The following is a 23,610-nucleotide window of genomic DNA, read 5'->3' on the forward strand; positions in this document are numbered from 1 at the left end:
GGGGGGGGGGGGGGGGGGGGGATTAGGACGTAGACAACAGAGTACCGCCGGACACTACCAATGCCGCAGAGACGGGCTCACCGTGTGTCTCTGTACTAGGCGCGATCACCGCAGCTCTCGAGTTAGGAAGGCAACAAGCACACATCTGCTGTGAGGGGAGGGGCTGGAGGAAGCACGGCTGCAGCTGCCCTGGGCAGGGGGACAGGGTGGTGGCCACACAGCAGGCGAGGGGCGAGCGGCTTCCTCTGGATGGAAAGGCCACTCCAGAGCTCATCAGCACCTGAGTGCCACCTCCCCCCAGCTCCGTGCGGGCTCCGGATTCTCACAGGAGCTCAGACCCTGCTGTCAAAAGTGCATGCCCTGTGAGCCATCCAAAACCATGCCCTCCAATCACCCCCTCAGTGCAAAGTCTCCCACGAATCCAGTCCCTGGTGCCCCAGAGGCCGGGCCGCAGCTCTAGGGCAGCATAATGACAAGTCGGGACTGAAGAGAGTTAGATTAGGGTGCGTGTCTTCAGTAAAGAAGCTCTTTACTCAAACCTTGGTAATTAAAGCTGTATACAGTCACCACACAGAAAAATTATTTATCTGGAAAACCTCACATCCTGACGATGCGGATGTGAGACTAGTGTGTTGCTTCTGTTCACTTCAGTAAGCTATCAGACCATCAGTTTTCTTTCCGTGTGTGTGTGTGTGTCTGTCTAAGAGAGAGAGACAGAGAGACAGAGAGGGAGAGAGAGAGACATAGACAGACATGGTGTTGAACCCAGGGCCTTTACACTAAGCTAAATTTCCAGCCCTACAGACAAGGTCTTCCTAAATTGCCCAGGCAGGACTTGAACCTGTGATCCTCCAGCCTCAGCCTCCCAGAGGGCTGCGATTATAGGTGTGCACCACCACACCTGGCCAAAGCACGAGTTTTCAGAGCAGCTAAAAAATTAATATGAAAAAATCGAAGCACATCACTGTTTTAAAATGTATCACTACTGCTCCTTAAAAAAGAAATCCGCTGAGTTACAAAGACTAAAATGCTCTTGTTTTAGGCACACATCTCTCAAAAAGGACAGAACAGAAGACAGGCGTCATATACTTCATTACAGATTTTCTAGCAGCTCACATTTAAACCATGCCTTTTAGAAGTGATGTACTGTTTCCAATCTGAGCATCTGGATTGTCTCCCCATCTGCCCAGAAACCCGCCACTACCAGAGCTGCAGTTCCTTATTGCCCTCCTCTATTCTCTACAAGTGCTCTTTTTTAAAAAGCAAGAAGCAAGAGTTTGGGTATCCATTGCCAATGTCAATAACAAAACCTCAGAAAGTTTGGTTAAGAGAAAGTGAATTAAATTATATTTAAACTAAAATTCTATTTATTATTCCTCATATAAAATTAATTTAAATTAAAAAGCAATCCTTGTAATTCTGAGGTATGCTTGCTGCAAAGAAGTACACCTCCTAACAGGAAATACATCACCAAAAATAAACTGGTAAGACTTAATACCATTTTGTTTAACTCTGTGCAACAAAGAAAGACCAAGCATAGCACTAAAGAGCAATCTTAAAAAGACCACAGGGAACAGCTCATGTGCGCCAACTTGCTGCTCCCACAATGTGTTCTCCGAAAAGTGGATTCTGCACTGCAGCTGGTTTGGGAAATCCTTTCTGCCTGAGAGCTTTCCCAACACACACTGACTGTGGCAAACAGCTCACCTGGTCTGGTATTAACATACCATATTGGAATTCAAAAACCTTTTTGGTAGTTATTGTAGTGTACCCATCAACATCCCAAGATAGTAGAAGTTCTGCAGACTATAACTGTGATCCATAAGACAGAAGATAAATATTTAGCTTGCATTCGCCTGTTTGTTGGGTCTCTTTATGTAATCCAGGCTGGCCCTGAATTCATGGTCCTCCTGCCTCAGCCTCAAGTTCTGGGATTGTAAGTGTACGCCACTGTCCCCAGCTTCAGCATCCATTTGAAGAAAACAAGAAACAGAATAAATATTACAGCCAGATATGAGGGGTGAGGAAGCAGCTGCTGGCTGAGTCTTGCTGGTGTTTCCTACAGGGTACGAGGGAGAGGCAAGGCCTTGCCCACACTGCCTTACTGATGCCATCTGAGCCGGAGACGTAAAGGTGTGAGCCAAAGTGAGGAGCTGTTTCCCCACCCCAGCTGGCACGTACTTTCAGCAGGTAACCAGTGATGACACGGAATCAATATTTCATTTCAAAAAGATACAGAACTTCAGCCAAGAATTTTTTTTTTTGTACCGGGAATCAAACTCAGGACCTCTCACTTGCCAGGTAGGTGCTGCACCACTGAGCTATATCCCTGGCCCAAGAATTAAATTATTGTTAGCTATTTAAATTAAAAATCTCCTTTCTCAATTTTAGCACCTGATGCCTGTCATGGGAATACTTTGTATGGGTCAGTTCATAAATATCTGGGAAGCCGTCACAGGTATAAACGGTCATAGTGAAGATTTTGAGCAATGGCAGGTAACACTTCAGAGATGACACACTGAACTGTTTCACAGTGAAAGACCACAGCAGCAATTCAAAAAGTGCATTTTCTACACAAAATCAGGTTTAACAGGTCAGAATTTTTTTTTTTTTTTTTTTTTTGTCTTTTTGAGACAGGGTCTCGCTATGCAGTTCAGGCTGGCCTTGAGCTCACTCTGTAGGCCAGGCTGGTCTCGAACTTGCAAAGATCCTCCTGCCTTGGCCTCCTGAGTGCTGGGATTACAGATGTGCACCACCACACTTGGCCTCAGGTCAGATATTTTTAAACAGTCATTATTAAAATAATAGATCTTTAAACATCAGTCATATTATGGCATAAGTTACCTGGGAAACAATTCAGAACCAGGATAAAATAAAAATAAGATTTATAAAGTATGGAATTGGAGGAAGGATGGTTTATGAGAAAATTAATCCAGTTTTCACACGTTCACAGTGGTTACGACAGGGTTCTGAGTGTTAATTAAACAGAGTGTGACCAAACAGAAGTTTCATTCACTTCTTGACAGGTAAGACTCTCTTTTACTTGCCTTTTTGTATTCCTTCCATGTCAGACACAGGAGCACAACAAAAATATCTAAATGAAACAGCCAGACGAGGCAGAAAAGCGAGGACAGATGTGGTAGATGGCAAATGGCCCCAAATTCGTCCCCAGCCTGTAAGCTAGCACCTGTGCAAAATGAGCACACCACATCGAGCATTAAGAGGTGAACTTCACTTGCCTAGCCCTTGAATGTGAAGTTTGCCCATAAGACTTCCTTCGGCCAATGAGACATAAGCAACACAACGTAAGTGAAGGCTGCGCACTAGGCTTGGCCTCCTTCTACTCTATGGACTCCTCCACCGCCACCATGTGCATGAGTCTAAGCAACCATTGCTTGTGCAGAGAAACGAGGCCATAACCCTAGCTGACATGCACCAACTGCCAGCCATGCAAGCACCACCAGCTAGAAAAATGAAGCTACTCCCTTAAAAATCCATTAGGACCAAAAAAGGAAGTCAACCAACTTAGAGGACACAAAACAAATCACTAGTGTTGCTATATACGTAGTTAATTATCTGAAATAGAAATCAAGACAGCAATCCCATTTTCAACAGCTACAAATTAGTACATAAACTACCAGGAATAAACTTAATCAAAAAGGTGAAGAAGAATTAGGTTTCTTAGTTTCTTACTTTGAACAACTGCATTGACTCAATTACTCATTGGTTTAATAAATATTTTCTAGCTGCCTTTTTAGGGCTCACACACTTAGAAGAGCTCGATCTATCAAACAACAGTCTGCAAAACTTTGACTATGGAGTATTAGAAGACTTTATAATAAAAACTACAAAACATTGACTAAAGACACTGAAAAGGACTGACACCATGGAAAGACATCCCATGTTCACAGATAGAAGAAAGAATACATTTTTGAGACTGTGTGTGTGTGTGTGTGTGTGTGTGGTACTAGGGATTGAATTCAGGACCTTGTGCATGCTAGGCAAGCACTCTACCACTGAGCTACAACCCAGCTCTGAAGGAATATAACATGGTTAAAGTGTCCAAATAGAGCTACAGATTCAATACAACCCCTTTTAAATACCAATGATGTTTTTCACATAAACAGAAAAAAGAAAATGCTGTTAAAATTTGTGTAGTACCACAAAATAATCCAATTAGTCAAAGCAATATTAAGAAAAACAAACAAAGCATGAGGCATTATATTACCTGACTTGAAAATACATTATTACAAGGCGGTTGTAATCAAAACAATGTGTTAATGGCCAAAATAAATAAATAAATAATCCAAGGTAGAGACCAATGCAATAGATAATCTAAATATAAACTCGATAGATCTACAGCCAAATGGTTTTGAACTTTTCTATTAAAGCACATATTGGAAAAAGGACAGTCTTTTTAATAAATGCTGCTGGGAAAATTGTATGTCCACATACAGGAGAATTTCCTATCTCTCACGAGTAATAAAAATCAACTCAAAATGAATTGAAGACTCAAGTGTGAGACTTAAAACTATGAAAATACTACGAGAAAACATAGAAAAATACTTCTGGACGTTGTAATGGGCAACGAGTTTTCTGGACAAGACCACAAAAGCTTGAGGAACTGATGGAGACCACTATGAAGTGGCCCTGGCAGGATTTAATATTAACCAATTGGTGTTTCATGTTTACCTGTGAGTTGTTTGAGACCTAGGCCCTTGTCTGCAGATAGGCAGGGGACTCATAGTAAGTGAACCTCTATGAGTCACTGGTCCCCGCTGAGGCCTGTATTGGCCTGTGAAGTTGGGACTCCTCAAAGGACAAGATAAGGCCACAGCTGAGGACTTTTGGCTCCAACCCCAATTAACTGAAAGGAGACTGCAGCTGCAGGCATCTCACTCCTGAGGTGAAGGCCTTCCTGGAGATAACATAGTTCACCTAAATTAACATAAAGAAGTCCTTAGAGAGATCCCCAAGTCCTGCCCAGACTGCTGCATTTTCTTCAGTACCCCCCTTCTTTGTTTGAAAACCAAGTAAATATGAGCTGCCCAGGGAAGTTCCTGGTCTTAACCCAGAGAATCTCGAATTCTGTGAGAGGGTTGAACTCTCCTGGAGCCCTAAAATCATTTCAATTGTCTCATTTATTTAAGCCTTCACCATCCACTGGTTCGGGAGATTGCAGGCCTGATCAGCCCATAATAACTAAGGGTTATTAACCCAATAAGGAACAAAAGCAAAAACAGACACACAAGATTGTATCAAACTAAAAACCTTTTGCACAGTGAAGAAAACAGTATAGTTAAGATACCTACAGAATGAGAGAAAATGCTTGTGAACTATGTATTATATATCTAATAAGAGATTGATATCCAGAATACATGAAGGAACTTGAAATAATTCAATAGAAAAAAGAAATAATTTAAAAATGGGCAATGCTGGGTGTGGTGGTACATGCCTGTAATCCCAGCACTCAGGAGGCTGAGGCAGGAGGATCTTTGCAAGTTCAATACCATTCTGGGCTACAAAGTAAGCTCAAGGACAGCCTGACTGCATAGCAAGTCCCTGTCTCAAAAAGACAGGCAGACAGACAGACAGACAGACAGACAGATAGATAGAGGCAATGAACTTATACCTTTCCCAAAAGAATAAGTGGTCAACAGGTATATGAAAAATGCTCTACACTACTAATCAGGGAAATATAAATCAAGACCATAATGAGATATCACCTCACTCTGATAAAAATGGCTACTGATCAAAAAGAAACAAGATAAGTGATGGGAAAGATTTATTGAAAAGAAAAGCCTTACAATCCACTGGTAGGAATGTAAATTAGCACAGAGTATAGAAGTTCCACAAAAAGTTAAAAAAGGAACTACCATATAACCCAGCAATTCCACTGCTGCGTCTATCCAAAGGACATGAAACGAGAATGTCCATGCGACACTTGCACTCCCACTACGTTCAGCAGTGGTTCATCACATCGGTACTCACAGCAGCCAAGGACGGAAACAACGTAAGTATTCAGCAGCTGATGCACAGATCAAAGGAAGTATGGTACAGCACACGTAAGACATGGAAAATTACCCAGCCAGCCTTGCACTGTTGGTGTGTCTATAATCCCAGCACTCTGGGTGGCTGAGGCAGGAGGATTCCAAGTTCAAACCCAGCCTAGGCAACTTAGTGAGACCTTGTCTCCAAATATAAAAGGGGTTGGTGGTGTAGGTCAGTGATAGACCTACACGATCTATCCCTAGTTTCCATCCCTGGTTTCCATCCCTAGTACCTGTCTTCGTTACTTTTCTCTCGTTGCTGGGACAAAATACTTGATGCCCAAAATTAAGGAAGGAAAAGTTCATTTCTCTTACAGTTTGTGGAGGCTTCAGTCCATACTTGGCAGATAACAAGGCAGAGTGGCACATGGCAGAGGGCTACAGCTCATGGCGGCACAACACAGCAAAAGCCACAAACACAAAAGGGAGGAATGGGGGAGGAATGGCCGCAAGCAGCCTCTTGCTCTCCCTTACATATGCAAACTATCCACCCCAGGGCGGGTGTAGCTCTCACACCCATAATCAATCAAACTCTAAAAGCCTGCCCCAAGACCGCAAGAGGCTTTGGGGGGACACCCAGACACAAACCATAACAGTACCACAAAAAAAAAAAGGATCAAGGAAGGAAGGAGGGAGGAAGAAAGCGGAGGAGGGGGTGAAGAAATACTGTCATTTGTGACGACACAACCAGAACTGGAGATCATGATGTTGAGCAAAATGAGCCAGGCACAGAAAAACTCACCCTTCTGAGGCAGGGGCGAGGGGGTGGGGTTGGGGGAGTGGGAAAAGTGCTCCATGGGCACTAGGTTAGGAGGGGATCACAGTAAGACGTCTGAGTATGCTACTGCACAGTAGGGTAACTAAAGATAATATATTGTAGATTTCAAAAATTTTTAAGGACTTTGAATGTTTACATCTTAAAGAAATGACGTGTTTCGTGTGAGAGATATGTTTCCCATGGCTTAACACTGCACAATATATAAATGTATATAAAAATCATAATGTCTCATAAATACAAGTATAATGGAAAAATAATGGTGAATGTGTATTTTAAAAATTTGTTACAATAATGTCAGGAGTTGTGGTGCATGCCTATAATCCCAGCATTCAAGAGGCTGAGAGAGGAGGACTGCTGCAAGTTCAAGGCCAGTCTGGGGCTACCCAGTGAGTTCAAGGCCAGTTCAAACTGCATAGTGAGACCCTGTCTCAAAGATAAAATCATTACATTAAAAGACACATGGCAATTACTCCTCCTCAAAATACTCCCTCTCACCTCTAACAATTATCCTATCATTCATGCTTCTTTCGGAAGCAATGCTGAAAGTCCTCTTTCTCATTTAGTTGTACTGTTTGTTCACTGCTGCCTGAATTCCCCAAATTAAATTCAAAATGTTGCCTTTCATGGTCATTTTGATGTTAGGGAAGAGACCACAGCTCTTGGTGCCAGATCTGGGAAAGAAGGTAGACAAGGACACCGAGTATTGCTTTTCTGAGACTACCTTTCCACTGGGTAGTACTCAAGCAGCACATTCACCACATTTGTTATCATACCTCGTAACAACACTCATAAAAGAGGACTCCAGAACTGCTTCAGAAAGTGGCAAGAATGATGGGATAAGTGTGTCTGAAGCAAGAGGGAGAATTTTAGGGGATTCACGATAGTGTGACTTCTACCATAATAAATATTTAAAATTTCAACATTCTACATGTATTTTGATTGTACCTCATGTGTAACTTTTTGTTTTTAATATAGCAGTTAAAAATAAATTTAATTTTTTTTAAAAAAGAAAAAGAATGAAGCTATACAGCTCTAGCTGAGCTGGCAGAGACCAAAAGAAAGGTCCAGCCAGTCCAAAGAATTGTAAGAAATATAGTCATTCTTTGGAAGGGGGAAAGAATTGGTTCGAGAACTCCCCAAGAATAGCAAATCCAAGATGTTCAAGTCCTTTATATGAAACGGTATAGTACTTGCCAATTACCTAGCAAGTCCTCCTGTATACATGAAGTCATGAGTAGATTACTATAATACCTAATACATTTTAAGTGCTATGCAAACACTTGTTATGCTGTAAATTATACATGCTCAGTGCATCTGCAGCCATCATAGGCCCAGCTACGCACTGGCTCTGTGGTTGGCTAAATCTATGGCGGGCTGATGGCATAATTTTAAGATTCTCTACAGAGAATTTTTGTTTGTATAATGCAAAAAAAAGTTAACAGAAATAGGTCCCAAACTTTAGAAAGAGGCCAGGTAGATGTTTCTATTATCAAATTTTTATCACACAGTGTGATACCATAGCACTAACCTCAGAGCCACATCAGAGAAGTGAGGCAACATACAGAAATAATGCACACGCAGTTCCACACGGATTTCTAACCTTTTTGGGAATCTGAAAGGACACTGATGAAGGAGGAAAACAGGATTATGCAAGTAAAAAGAATTCCAAACCAAAGACCAAAGAATGGGGATGTTTTTATCTTTTGTCAGCGTCCTTTGTGTATATGTATTTACATTTTATATAAATATCTCACACTAATATATATTCTAAAGTAAAACTAACCACACAAAAATGAGTAACTGTAGCTGGGTGTGGTGGCTCATGCTTGTAATCCCAGCACTCAGGAGGCTGAGGCAGGAGGATTGCTCCAAGTCTGAGGCCAGCTTGGACTATACAGTTAGTTCAGGGGCAGCCTGAACTATACAGCAAGATCCTGTGTCAAAAAAACCAAACAAACAAAAAAAAAAACTGAGTACTTGTGGAAACTACTAAAACAATGTCACAGAGATAAGCTCTAGCAGTACAAAGACCATAGAAATGAGTATATAATATCTTACATCCAAGGTAAACTATTAGCATCCGAGGTAAACTACTTTGTTTCCCCTAACTTTACTAGGGGGAATATACTGAGACAGGGTCTCGCTGTGTAGTAGCCCAGGCTGGCCTCAAACTTGTGGAGGAACTCCTGCCTTAGCCCCTGAGTGCTGGGATTACAGGCGTGCAGCACCATGACTGGCTTTCATAACTTTAAACAAAATCCCCAAACAGCTGGCCTATGAAAATGCACATGTGGCACAGACTTGGTCGGGTTCTGGTTCTACAAGCTGGTGGTCGGGGCTTCAGGCAGAGACAGCATTCACAGCACTGTGAGCGGCCGCTGCACACAACCCCCGCATCACAAACAGCAGCCCTGCGCGTGCCAGCGCCTCTCTGTGGGTCTGAGCTACACCTGAACTCTAAAGACTCAGCTAAAAGCTGAGACTGGGAGGCTGAGGCAGAAGAGTCACTGAGAGTTCAAGGCCAGTCTGAGTTACAAAGTGAGCTCAAGGCCAGCCTGCACTACATGGGGAGACCCTGTCTCAAAAAACAAATGAAAAGAAAGTTCAAACTAGTGGGTTGGGTTGGGGATATAGCTCAGTGGACCAAGCGCGTGAGTTTGATTCCCAGCACAAAGAAAAAAGCATTCCTAGCCAGGCATGGTGGTGCACGCCTGTAATCCCAGCACTCAGGAGGCTGAGGCAGGAGGATCATTGTGAGTTCGAGATCAGCATGGGCTACAAAGCGAGCTCAAGGCCAGCCTGAACTGCATAGAGAGATCCTATCTCAAAAAAGACAAAAAAAACAAACAAACAATAACAACAAAAAAAAAACTAGTGGGTTATTTACAATATTCCCAACTTCACTATTTATGCAAGTTACAACATTAAAATACAAGAAAATAAAGAATATATATTTAGCATTATTATACAGTTTTATCCAGTTGTAAAAGTACTAATTACCCAGAACCCACTCCCTTTATCATGACTTTCTCTAGTGCTGCTAACTATATTCTTCAAACTTAGATTAAACAAAACAAAGACCAGCTCATGCCCTTCTCCACCAACTCTATTTTACTTCCTCTTTTCCCATGTTTCTTGATCTTCTGAGTAATGCCTCTTGGATTGCTTTAACTAGATCAAAGATTTTCATAAAGTAGAAACAGGGATTTAAGGATGGTTCCTGGATTATAAAAATTTAACTACAGAACTTACTGTTCTGCTTCCCCCGCTCTGCAGAAGCACCATTCATCTCACCCAGCAAGCCCTGCTCTGCACCGTAGCTGGCTCGGTACCCACCACTTCCTTCTCTTATGCTGATATGAAGGGGAACTACAATCCAATGCTGGTTCCTTTTCCCTTCTTTCCCCAGAATACTAACTCACATTAGCACCATGAATAGTATCATCTCAACCCATTCTGTTGGAGAACACAAGTTAACATGTCAGCACGCAGTGTGATCCATTTGATGCCAGGAAGATAATGCAGTTTCACCGTACGATTCTAGAAACTGGCAGTCATAAGTAGAAAACTCGTCTCTACTAAATTTTACAAAGCCTAATCACTAACATTCCAAAATAGTTAGTATGTGTGTGATAATACCATAGACAAGGTAAACAAGAGTGCTGGGGAAAAAATGAGGTATAAAATACATTTTCATTTCTCAAATGTTAATGTAACATTCTAAGAAGTTTTGAGAGCTTATAAATCCTCAAGAAGGATGATTAACAAAATAAAGTCTTTAAATATAGAGGAATAAATCTAACGAAACATGTGCAAGGCCTCTAGGCTTAAAACCATAAAATATTATTGCTAGAAAATAAACAGACAAGTGAAGGCAAATACTACAACTACAGCTACAAGATTCAAAACGATAAAGACATCAATACTACCAAAACTTATCTACAGATTCAGTGCAATACCAATCAGTATCAAAGGAGATTTTTTTCTGTGGAGTTTGAAAAGCTGATTCTCAATTACAGAAATGTAAACAGCTGAGAAAATCTTGAAGAACAAAAAAACAAACTTATTCAGATACCAAGATTTATTATAAAGCTATAGCAAATTAAGATAAAGAGAGCAATGGAATCACAAAACCTAGAGACAGATCCATACGTATATGATCAACTGATTCTAATTAAGGTGAAAATGCAATGAAATGGGCAATGGGTGGATGTTTCCATAAACGTTTCCAGGTCCTCTTGATGCTCAATATATTTTAAAAAACATGAGTGGCACACACCTGTAATCCCAGCACTCAAGAGGCTGAAGCAGGAGGATCACTGCAAGTTTGAGACCAGCCTGCACTACAAAGTGAGCTCAAGGCCAGCTTGAACTGTTAGTGAGACCCTATCCCAAAAAGACCAAAAAAAAAAAAAAAAAAAAAAAAAACCATGAACCTTGATCTTTACCTCATACTATACACAGAAATCAATTCTAGATAAACTATAGATTTAAATATGAAGAAGTTTCTAGAAAATAAACTTTAAAGAGTATATCAATGATTGGGGGTAGACCAGGATTTCCAAAACAGAGCACAAAATATATTTTTTAAATGAGAAAAAAATGATAAATGAGATTAAGTAGAAATGTAATCTATTATCAAAAGCCATGATTAAGAGTAACAAGGCAAGAGATCCAGTCAGAGAATGTATCTGTAACACATTTACCTGACAAAAGGTATTTGGAACACATAAAGAGGCTATCACTTAGCACACACAAAACAGGCTACTTTCAAAAACAGGCAGAAGAGCAGGGCAGGTGATCTACAAAAGAGGGTATTCAAATGGACAGAAACCACAGGCGAAGGTGCTTCACACCCTGAGTCATCCGAGGGAAATTTAACAACGAGGAGGCATGTCCACACAGTCACTGGCACAGCTACACTGGCAGAGATAAACACTACTAAGTGTGGCCAAAGACACGGTGCAGCGCTGCTGGGAATGTAAGCTGGCATAACAGCGTGGGAAAAGCGGCAGTCATCTATCAAAGCTGAACATCTGCATACCTTTCCATCTTTAGCGTAGGTACATACTTAACAGAAAAACACATACACACCGAAACACACGTACAAAATTATTCAGAGCACGCACGCCTGTTTTAGCAGCTCCAGAGGGGAGAAAAAACTTATACGTCCTTTTATAGTAAGCAAGGTAATTAAATTGTGGAATATTCACATAATGGATTACTAGTATAGAGTAGTAAGAAAATGAACACTTCTCCCTAGAAGACGGATGAGTCTTACAAACAATTCTAAGGGAAAGACACTAGACATAACAAGTTCATTACTTATTTGATTCCATTAAACAACAGTTTACCAGCCAAATTTCATCAGTGGTGTTCAGAGTCAGTAGAGGAGCTACCTGGGTGTGCCTGTGCTGAAGCTGACGCGGTGGGCAGAGTGGTGCTGAAACTGGTTAGGGAGGGGCTTCCGTCTGCTAGCAACGTCCAGCGTTTCAGGATGGTGGGTGTATTCACCTTATGAAGGGCCGCTAAGCTATATATCTGTAACATGTACACTTCTGTGTGTCCATTAATACTTCAATAAAAGACGTAGTAAATAAAAATCAATTCTCAGAGGGACCCACAAAGTAGGTTAAGAGAGACAGCATTTACTGGGAAGACTTAAGGGCCAGAGACAGAAAGAAGCTGCGTAAGTATGCTCATTTTTCTTCTGCAACCACCTTCTGGGTCCTGTTCACTCCAGTGCGCGAGGACAAGCCAAGCCCACTCCCAGGCCGAAAGAACTACCTCAGTCTTCTGAGCTCTTAGAAAAAGAGAGGAAAGAATCAAGTAAAGGAAGGGTCCACTGTGGGGAAAACACTAAATATCACATGAGCGGTTCACTAGATATTCTTCCTCACACCAGAAGATCAAGCTCTAAAAGGCCTTACAGGACAGGAAGACCGACTTGAACGTGGAGGTTCCTGCCTTCACGTGTGTAACTGAAGAAGCAAAAGTAACTGACAGCTGACATGCTCAGCTCACCAGGGCAGCAGGTCCCACAGACAGGGGCCAGAGCCATGGCGGCTGGCACACAGAATGCATTTGCTTTATCTGTTTTTATTTTTATATTTTTGTTGTTGTTTTGGGTTTTTTTCCAGTACCGGGAATCGAACTCACGACCTTGCACTTGCCAGGCAGGCGCTGTGCCACTGAGCTAAATCCCCAGCCCCTGCATTTGCTTTAGAGCTTCCTCTGTAAGGTAGACAGTGGAGCGGGAGCAGGCAGGGAGACCTTTACCCACAAAGCCTGTGACACTGAGGAAACCACTGGGATTGAGAGACCCAGCCCCAGCATCAAACACAGCATGGCAGATACACAATAAATGACAAATGATGTCGAGGGATTTGAGCAAGTTGCTTCTTTTCTCACTTTGCCGGAGCTTCTTTTCTCACAGAACAAACAACTCAGAGTCCCTAGGCATCAGAAAACTCATTCGTCACATATTGCACCTGCTTCTTTATTGCTAAAATTCGACCGTAACAAAGATGAAACGAGCCATGATATATAAAATGCGTAGCACAGCAGCACTCCACTGCAGACACTGACAAGACATCAGTGCCCGCTCTGCCCTAAACTCAGCTACTCCTCCGAGCAGCTACTGACCTTCCTAGAGCTGACTGCGCTGGGAACGGACGCGCTCTGCTCCCTTTGCACTCTGAAGAAATATTTAACTTCCAGTTCTCCAGTGGGTCCCACGGAGGAGGGACCTCACACACTAAAACTATAAATACTGCATCTTTCCCAGGCTCCACTCCAGCATGAGGGGCTTGGTCCGTGGGGTTCAGGTGGAGACTGTCTGGAATGCTTCTCAGCCCAAGGAGCAGAATGTGACCAAGTACTACCGCTCCCAGGAAGCCAAAATCTGCAGCACCGAAAAGGGTAAGAACTGGCCAGCCTCCTAGCCTCACAGCCCAAACCTCAGGGTGGGAGGCCCAGCACGGCTTTGCAGAGAGGCCCGCGCTCACTTGTGAGAACCAGTGAGCTCAGCTCTGCTCTGCGTCCTGGGTAACGCACGCTCTACACTGTACGAAAGGCTAGGAAATAGAGAAGTAGCCCTGATTATGTGTGCTGATTGTCTCAGACAATTACACAGTAAGTGATTTCTCTGCACACATTCAACAGCCAATACTGACTCAGTAGACTCTGTGACAGGCCCAGTGCCAACCACTTCAAAGCCACTACAAAAAAGAGAATTTTAGTAAGGAAACGACTATAAGAATTGAAGCTGGGTGTGGTGGTGCACACCTGTAGTCCCAGCACTCAGCAGGCTGAGGCAGGAAGATCATTGTGAGTTCAAGGCCAGCCTGGGCTCCATAGCAAGACCCTGTCTCAAAAAACCAAAAAAAAAAAAAAAAAAAGAACTGAAAAATACATGCTTAAATCTTAAATTCATTTCATTAGGCCCAAGTTTACTCCTTACCAAAAAAACACAACAGAATCTATTTCAGTAATTATCTTCAGAAGAAAAAGCTAAGCAGAGTGAAATTTCAACTCCGATATTCACATCAAAAAAGAACTCATGAGACTCTCAAATGATTTCATTCTGTTCTTACCTTTTATTTCAAGCCCAGAGCCACACTAAGAACTAACCTGTCTGAAACATACAATCAAAAATAAAACTGAAATCCTCTTACCTGAGCATGGAAGTTGGACATAGTCGTTGTCTCTATGTCCTTCTTCCCCAGTATCTCCATCTTCACGGGGGAGTTGGGAAAGTTAAACGAAAAGTAGTCTAAAAAGTCAGGCAGGTAGGCAGCTGCGCCGTGAACGATGCCCATCACGTAGAAGGCCGCCGCGTTCTCGTTCTCGCTGAACACCAGGCCCACGAACTCCTCTGCGAACCGCTCCATCTCCACGGGAGACAGGCGGGAGAGCTCGCTGCTGTAGGCGTGCAGCACCGCCGCGCCCCCGTTGGGCTGGTGCTCGATGTGAATGAGCTGCTTGAACTCCAGCGTGTCCAACCTCCGCAGCGTCTTCTGAACTCGGGGCTCCTTTAACGCGACGAACGGAAACTCGCTGTTCTCAGAAACTTTGGAACTGTAGCTCTTGGGATCTAAGCTCTTCCCAGTGTAATCCTTTATGTTATCACTTAGGACGCCTTTGGCTGTCTCATCCTCAACATCAGACAGCAGTCCTGAGCAGATGGTCTGAATAGATTTGCTGTACATTTTCGGACGCTTCCGTTTCTCATTCTCTTTGTGTTTCTTTTTCTTTTTCTTCTTTACCTTTTTAATTTGTAAGTCTTCTGCATTTGTTTTTGGTTTCTCCTTCCCACCTGTTGGGAAAAATTTTTTTGAAATGCTGTATTTTTCCAATAGTTTAAAAAAATATGCTTTTGTAATATGTTTACTTCTGATACTTCTAAAATTTATTCAAAATTAGTTTTGTATTTGAGCTTTATTTTAAATAGTATTAATAACTAAACTACATCCAGTCAATTTCTCTCATTCTCTCTCTCTACACACACACACAGAAGGAGGTCCAGGACCCAGTCACACCTAAGGGCGCCAACTACCATTCTAACACATAGCAGTGCTCTCTGAACCACTCCACGCACACTTGGCCACCGGGCCTCCCGGAGCTGCCACGCTGCCCTGCTGGGCAGGCGGGGTCCAGAGGAAAACCCTGGACGCCAGGCCTCGGGTGGGCAGCCCAGGGGAAGAGCACTGCTTCAGCTCACCCTCAGGGAAGGGTGGGCATCCGGGTTACTCCACCGGGAGGGGGCGGGGACATGTGGGCCAGGTCTCCGCGGACACTGCCCGTGCACTCCTGCTCTGCTTTTACTTTGTACCCTTTCACGACAGCGAGTCACAGCCCTGAGTACAACCACCTACCGGGTACCACTCGTCCTCCCGCAATCACAGAGCTTGAGAGCAGCCCCAGGCTCTGGAGACGAGACCGAGGCACTAAGGACTCACCAGACAGATGGCAGTGTTCCAGGAGCTCGCACTCAGCTCCTGTCCACACGTGAAATACACGGGATGGTTACGTAAAAAGCGGCAAACACTTCCACAGGACCATTTGAATATTAACGCTCTTCTCTTATACTAAAAAGTGTGTGAAGTACAAATTCCTCAAAATCTGTCATTCTTTGAATAGAGCCTAATAAACCAGATACATTGAAAGCCTGTTCAATATTTATAACAGAATGAAGTTGCTAAGTGATCTGCCTAAAAGTGTAAGATCTGACGTGTGTACACACACACACACACACACACACACACGTAGAGCCTCCCAGAAACACAGTCGGAGGGATGGAACGGCCAGCACACGATGCTCCCAGCGACAGGAGCTATGGACAGGAACAGCATAGACACAGCTGGTATTTTTAATGGCCAACTACGAAAAACTCACCTTAAAAATAAGCCCACTGATACTAATTTCTACCACTACCATTAGGATACTTTTTCGTGTTAATAAAGTGAAAACAAAAGTTACCTAGAAAAACTAGACCTTCGCATCTGACATAAAAAATAATATACATTATCATATTCCATTATCATATTCGAAAACAAAGCAGTAATCAATCTCTGGTCTCCAAGGAACTCTGGTGTCCACAGCGCAGGGCTGCGATGTACCCACCTGTGATGTAGTGACCTGTGCTGACTCATGTTACCCCCCTTCCGCCCGCGCAGGTGCAAGCTTCCCCGGGGGGCTAAAACGGTAAGACCACTCCCAACAACGCAAAACGGCTGCAGCACAGGGATGTGCTCAGAAAAAGTAGTGGATGGACCTTAGATGGAAAGGATGGAAACCACTAAATAACCTTAAGTCTCAAATGCATTTGATCCTTTGAACTATTTCTAAAAGCAAATAATCACCTTTTCCAAGGTTAACATTTAAAAGATTTAAAAGACTTTTTGCGTGAAAAAAGCGTTTTAGCACGCAGAGAATTGTGTGTATATCTCTGGTCATCTAAAAGGTGACTCAGCGTTTAACAAAAACATGCAGGAAATGAAATCAGCGAGGAGCACCTCAGCCTCTGTTTTTCAAGCGCTATCGCCAAGCAGGCCTGCGCGCCTTAGAGCTCGCAGCATCGGCACCCTGCGAGGGAAGGAGAGAAGGCGGGACCCGCCACGGCCACACGGGGGCGCAGCACAGGGTGCAGGGCGCGGCCACCGCCGCGAGCCACGCGTTTCCGGACCACCGGCGCCTGCCCGCCTGAGCTTACAAGGGCACGGTCCGGGTTTTCTAGAGGAATCGGGGGCGGGGGGTTAGGGTTGAATTATCGCTGAGGAGTGGAGGTAGTTTTGGTTCTGTTGCTTCTGCATCACAGAAGTTAACCTTTCGAACATGTTTCCAAGATGCGTATCCACTTCCGTTGGGCTTCACAGCGCCGCCGGGCAGGAACCACACTGCTGCTCTCTCCACTGTGCGGTACGCAGGCCTCCCCCTAAATCCCACCTCATCCCAGAAGTCACAAATCAGCCTCCAACGCTAGCTCAGCTCTCCTCTACCATCACTACTTTCACTTCAGCTCAGTTAAAACACCTGCTAAGTATTACTTTAGAGTCAGGGTTAAAACTGTGTATTTAAGGAAAATCTCCATGTTTAGGTTATTTTCACTTTGCTTGCATCTACACAGTAATCTACATTCATATAACTCTCCACTATTAGGAATCTCCTGTTCAAGCTTTTATAAAGTGTTTCTAGGACATAAGATTCCTTCTCAAGCCGAAATTTGTATCACTGTACACTCAAATGGCTAAGAAAACAGCTGCAGACTGAACCAGTTTTAAAAAGACACTGTTTGACTCAAGCCACAGGGTAAAGTTGTGTAAACACTTCGTGCAGTTCTGGTTTACTCACGGGACTTACATTTCATTTATTACCCAACGACCCACTCCCCAAACATCAACCCTTAGCTGCCTGTGGAGTCTGTCCCTGCCACAAGGCTTACAATCCATCAGACAACACAGGTAAAACACACTGGCGAAAGAAACAGAAGGGTCAGGAGCATTAATTACAGAGCCACCAACTGGAGCTCCAACACATCCTCAAAGTGAAAGAACATTATAGAAAATAAAAGTTTTCCAGCACTGGGTATTGAATCGAGGGCCTGGTACACACTTGGCAAGCACTCTACCACTGAGCTGCATGCCCGGCCCACAGAAAATGAAACTAACACCCAGAGCACAGAGCCTGCATAAAGCGCCTCCAGAGAACATCTGCGAGTATGACAAAGAACGGGATGAAAACGGAGAGTCTAAGGCCCTGCTTAAATAATGGAAGCTACCCACAGGCAGTGCGACCGGCCGCGCCCGCAGACAGAGTGAAAGGCCCCGCAACACACAAAGGAGACGTGAAATTCATCAAGGCCAATGCGCCTGGACTGGCACCCGCCACCCAGACAGACAGCCTTCTTGTTACCTGACTGAACTTAAGAATATCCTTTCTACTCTCACATAAATTCCAAAAATGTTCGGGTTTATTCACAGGACTTATACTTCATTTATTACCCAACTACCCATTCCCCAAATTCTTCTCTCCGTCCCACCCCATGTAAAAAGAGTAACTGAGTACAACTGTAACAAAGAAAAACAGGACACAAAAAGATGGTATTCTTGATCATGCAAAACACATATGGGGGAAAAGGTACCACTCTGAATTAACCTCAGAATAAAATGTTCCCTCTTAATCCTAGGCTATGACGTGGTGCTTAAAGTCAAATATTTGTAAGAAGAGCCCCTCCCCCGCCTTTTTGAGACAGGGTCTCAATGTGTAGTTCAGGCCAGCCTCAAAACTCTCGGTGATCCTCCTGCCTCAGCCTCCAGAGACACCTGGCAGAAGGCCACTTCTTTCCCCATCCCTATTATGCTGAACATTGCATTGGTCTTTTGCACTATCTAAATATAAATAAGCATTAATAATGCAAATAGAATTATTTACTAAGATAACTCATTTTAAAATAATTTAAGGAATCTAACACTTTAATGAAGTTTAACCTTTAAACTTTGTAATGATTCACTGTTACAAGTAAACATGCAGTAGTAAAGATACGTCACCAGGCAGACTAGGAGACCCCAGTACTGCATTTGCTTTTCACTGCTTATCTCAGCAAAAGCCAGCACCAAATAGAGTTGTTCATTTTAACCACTTACTAATACGCATACTGAACAGCAGAGTACAGAGCAAAGTCACTGAATATGAACTTACTCTTCAGCAAAATCTTTACTTCTCCATTCTCTTTCTTGATCTCACTCATTACTTTATGCTTCTTTTTTTCTCTCTCTTTGTCTCTGTCTTTAATTTTGTCTTTGATTTTATCTGAAAGACGACATAAAGAAAATATTTAAAGCTACTGAGATCTTAATTTTTCCCATGAACTATAGTTCTATTTCTGAAACTGCAATGCACAAAACAATCAAAATGAGAAAAGAAATATGCCTTTTCTTCTTCCTCTTAGGTTTGAGGACTATTTCTAAATTCCCAGTTATGATTATGGAAGAAATAATGTCAAAATTCACCACTACAGTTCATGTTAATGACTACTTTCATATACTTCATGTCAACTAAAACATCAGACTAAGTTCCAATCACGTAAAATAATTTGCTACCTCCAGCTGAACCAAAAGCAACAGTGAGGAAGTACTGGCTCTGAAATGGAGCGCTACCGGCATCAGTGACAAGCACTGGAACATACTCAATACCACTTGCTTGATTTTGTAAAGTGATAGCTGATAGCCTTCCTCCTAGAATGGCTACAAGGAACAGGTGACAAAGGGCAAACAAGGACCGTGTAGAGACGGGCATACCGGAGTAAGTGTGAGTTTGCTCTCCCTTGTGCTTTGTGAGAAGAATGTGGCTGATAAGACCAGCGGCGCAACAGTGATATTAAAGTACAAGGACTAAGAGCTCCGGGAGTCATGGATCCACATTATAAAACTTCATACCTGAGCTGTATATATCTATATATCTATACAGATGATATGTTATTCTATTACTGCTTGTTTGTTCAATCAACTTCCTACAAATCCAGCAAAGGAGAAGATACAAAGAAGAAATAAGTAAAATTAGTGACAGAGTCCTTGCCTTCAGGCAGAATGGAAGCATACAAAAACTGTAGAATATCCTGTAATACAACAGAGACTGTGCAGTGTGTATGCATAATCTCTTAAGCACCACTCTTTACTCTCCTTTCCATATATATTACCTTAATCCAGGTCCTAATCGCCTACCAACGAGACTACTCTATTTTTTTTTTTTTTTTTGGATTTTTCTCCGGTACCAGGAACCGAACTCACGACCTTGCGCTTGCCAAGCAGGCGCTTTTGCCGCTGAGCTAAATCCCCAGCCCCCCAACGAGACTACTCTAGATCAGCACTGTCCAACAGAAATAAAATGCCAGATGTAAATTTACATTTTCTAGTAACCACACTAAAGATGTAAAATGAAACAGGTTAAGTTAATTTTAACAATATATTAACCCAGCATACCCAAAATAGCATCATTTTAACATGCAACTGCTATTTAACAATTACTGAAATAGTAAACATTCATATGAGTTCTAAGTCCAGTCTACAAAGTCAGTAATTTTATCTCACAGAAAACTATTGGACTTTTGCGCTGGACACATATTAGTTTCAAGCCCAGGGAGAAGAGTCTTGGGATACGCATTCTAGTACAACATTACGTAGTTCAGGAGAGACAAACTGAAGATGCAACATGTCATTATACGAAAAGCATCTACTGAAACAAGAGCAATGGCATAGCCAAGCCAGGAGAGCTCCTGACAATACAAGTGCAGTCCCCCCGACACACTACAACCAAGTCTCTCAGCAGCACAACCCGCCCGTGTGTACACAGCACACATGCACTCTCTGCTGTCCAACCCACACAACCTGGCTTGTTCCCACCTCAGGGCTCGCCTGCCTTCACCATTCCCAGAAGTCTGCTTCTTGTCAGAGCAAATCCTTTCTGAAAACCCAACCTTAAATGCCTCCATAAAAGTTCCTGTAATTATGGACATGCCATGGCTACAATAAAGTGAGAGGCCGCCGTGCTCGAAAGACAGGCTCGAGTTTAAGCTCGGCCCCTGTGAAAACTGGCCAGCTGTCCCATCTCCGGCGTCAGTGTGAGACAGTATTCATGTAGAGATCAAACGGAAAGTCAGGTCATTACCTCACTGTAGCACAGCACGCGGACGAAAGCCACGTCTAGATAGCTTCGCAGGAAGGAGCTGTGGTGGAAAACAGCACTCTGACTTCACTCTGTTTCACACCGTTCCTAAAACACTGGGATTCCCCGTCGGTGTTTGTTTCTTTTCATGACCAATCATTTAAATACTCTTACCCTTCATGGCTTAACCTAAGGCATAGGAAAAAATTTCTAACTCACCTCATCATAATTCTCAGAATGAAAGGAAGAATTATTCCACCCAAAGAACAAGACACTGTGTGAAAAGTTAAGCTTGATTAATGTAAGGACTGTAAGTTTTATTTAGAAATATAAAGGAAATCCTGACAGTATGTGCAAGAAAGACTAGATGGGCAGACCAACAGAAGAAGGATTTTGGAAAGAGACCCATCTGCCAGGTACAGTGGCTCTCGCCCATGATCCCAGCACTCAGAGCACTGCTGCGCGTTGGAGGTCGGCCTGGGCCACAAAACAAACAAACAAAACACAGAAAAGTAGTAAACCTATCCTTGACTGCATGTAAAAACCTTAAATTGGATAAAACAGTATTTTCAACTAACAGCACTGGAAGAACTTAGGGGATGGAGATTTAGCTCAGCGACACAGCACCTGCCTGGCAAGCACAAGGTCGTCAGTTTGATTCCTGGTACCAGAAAAAAGCCAAAAAAAAAAAAAAAAAAAAAAAGAAAGAAAAGGAACAACTTGACACCCACATGCAAAAGCACAAATCTAAACACAGACCTTACACCCTCTGCAAAAAGTAATTCCAAGTAAGCAACACACCTAGATTAACACGCAGAACTATAAAAACCCCTAAAAGATCACACAAAAGAAAATCTAGATGATGCTGGCATCATAGTTACTTTTCTTGTCGCTGAGACAAAACCCTCAACACCCAAAGTTACAGGAGGAAAGGTTTGTTTGGCTCACAGTATATAGAGGGTTCAGTCCATAATCGCTGGCTCCAGGCAGGGTGGCTGGGCAGACAGACATTGCAGAGGAAAAACAGCCCATGGTGAGCAGAAGGTAGCAAAGCAAGCAAGACCGTAGCAGCTTCTTTCCACCCCTTTTATAATCTAGGCTACCAGGGTTAGGGCCGAACTAATCAGTGGACTTTTGTGGTACTCACACACCAGCATACACACTCTAGATCCAGCCACTTCTGAAAAAGGCCCACCTACGACTGCCTGAGGCTGTGGGGGACATCCAGACCCAAAATGTAACAGTTAGATTTGGTGATGGGTGATGTTTCTACATCTAGAGACTCTAGATCCAGCACCAAAGGCATAAGCCATGAAAGAAATAAACAGTAAGTTGGATTTCATTAACATCTGAAAAAAACACTGTCAAGAGAATAAAAAGACAAGCCACGGAAAGGAGAAAATATCTGCAAAAGATACTATCAGAAAGGTGTATCTGATGAAGGATATTATACAAAATAGTCCCTAAAACTCACAAGAAAACAATCCCAACTTAAGAACGAGGGGGGACAGAAGGGAGGGAAGGGGGAGGGGGAGGGGATATGTGAGCCGCAGACTTCACCACAGAAGAGACGGGCAACCGCACACGCGAGAGACTGCACAGTACCCGCCACCAGGCACGCCACTAAAGCAGGCACACCACACACCTACCGCAGCGCCCAAACCAGCACACTGACAATACCAAAGTTTGCAAGTATGGAGAACAAAGAAATTCTCATTCTTTGCTGGTGAGAAAGCAAAATGCTACTCTGGAGACAGCTGGGTGGTTCCCTGCAAACCTAAATATACCCTGCATGATCCAGTAATCACACTGCTTGGCATTCATCCAAAGGAGCTGAAAACATCCACAAAAACTCATGCACACAGACATTTACAACAGGCTTATTCATAACCACCAAAATATGGAAGCAACCAAGATGTTGTCATAGATAAACAGATACACTGTAGTACAGCCAGACCATGGAATACTCTGCAGGACTGAAAAGAAATGAGCTGGGCATGGTGGCACATTCCCTGTAATCTCAGCATTCAGGAGGCTGAGGCAGGAGGATCACTGCAAGTTTGAGGTCAGCTTGGGCCATTTAGCAACTGTTTCTCAAAATAAAAAGGGGCTGGGATGTCCCTCAGTGGTAGAGTGTATGGCTAACACGTGCAGAGCCCTAAAGTCAATCCCTAATAGTGACAAAAAATAAAAAAAAGGATGGACAAAAGGAGAAAGGACAGATGGCTAAGTCATTATCATACATGTGTACGAAGAAAATTACTATAACTTTAAACAAGCTACAAATCAAATTTTCAAATATGTGGTGAATTTCTGAGTGTGGCACATGCCACATAAGTCTCAATGTTGTATTATTACATCCAACAGACATACTTTACTGTGCGCCACATACAAGAGAGGAAGGTGAATAATGCTGCACAAAGGATCTTACAGTCAGATACCAGCTGGTCAACTATCCTTTTGGAAAACCGGCTCTTATAACAGAACATTTATTTCATCTGGTTTTTCTTTTTGTTTTGTTCTCTGTGGGGTTTTTTTGCCTTTTCTGAGACAGCGTTTCACTATGCAATTCAGGCTGGCCTTGAACTCACTTTGTAGCCCAGGCAGGCCTTTGAAGTCACA

At 43.0% G+C, this 23,610-nt stretch overlaps 1 protein-coding gene across 1 annotated transcript in view; it reads right to left on the minus strand.

Moving 5' to 3' along the window:
• The window catches only part of Rsbn1l (round spermatid basic protein 1-like), a gene marked incomplete in the record, with an annotated part of 74,642 nt that overhangs the window by 32,900 nt on the left and 18,132 nt on the right, over positions 1-23,610 (minus strand). Inside the window, 2 exon segments of the mRNA XM_005377211.2 lie at positions 14,505-15,145; positions 19,027-19,137. Coding sequence (XP_005377268.2) covers positions 14,505-15,145; positions 19,027-19,137 — 752 coding nt within the window.

The sequence above is a fragment of the Chinchilla lanigera genome, unplaced genomic scaffold, assembly GCF_000276665.1.
Source record: "Chinchilla lanigera isolate Chin_1 unplaced genomic scaffold, ChiLan1.0 scaffold00009, whole genome shotgun sequence".
NCBI classification, from domain to species: domain Eukaryota; kingdom Metazoa; phylum Chordata; class Mammalia; order Rodentia; family Chinchillidae; genus Chinchilla; species Chinchilla lanigera.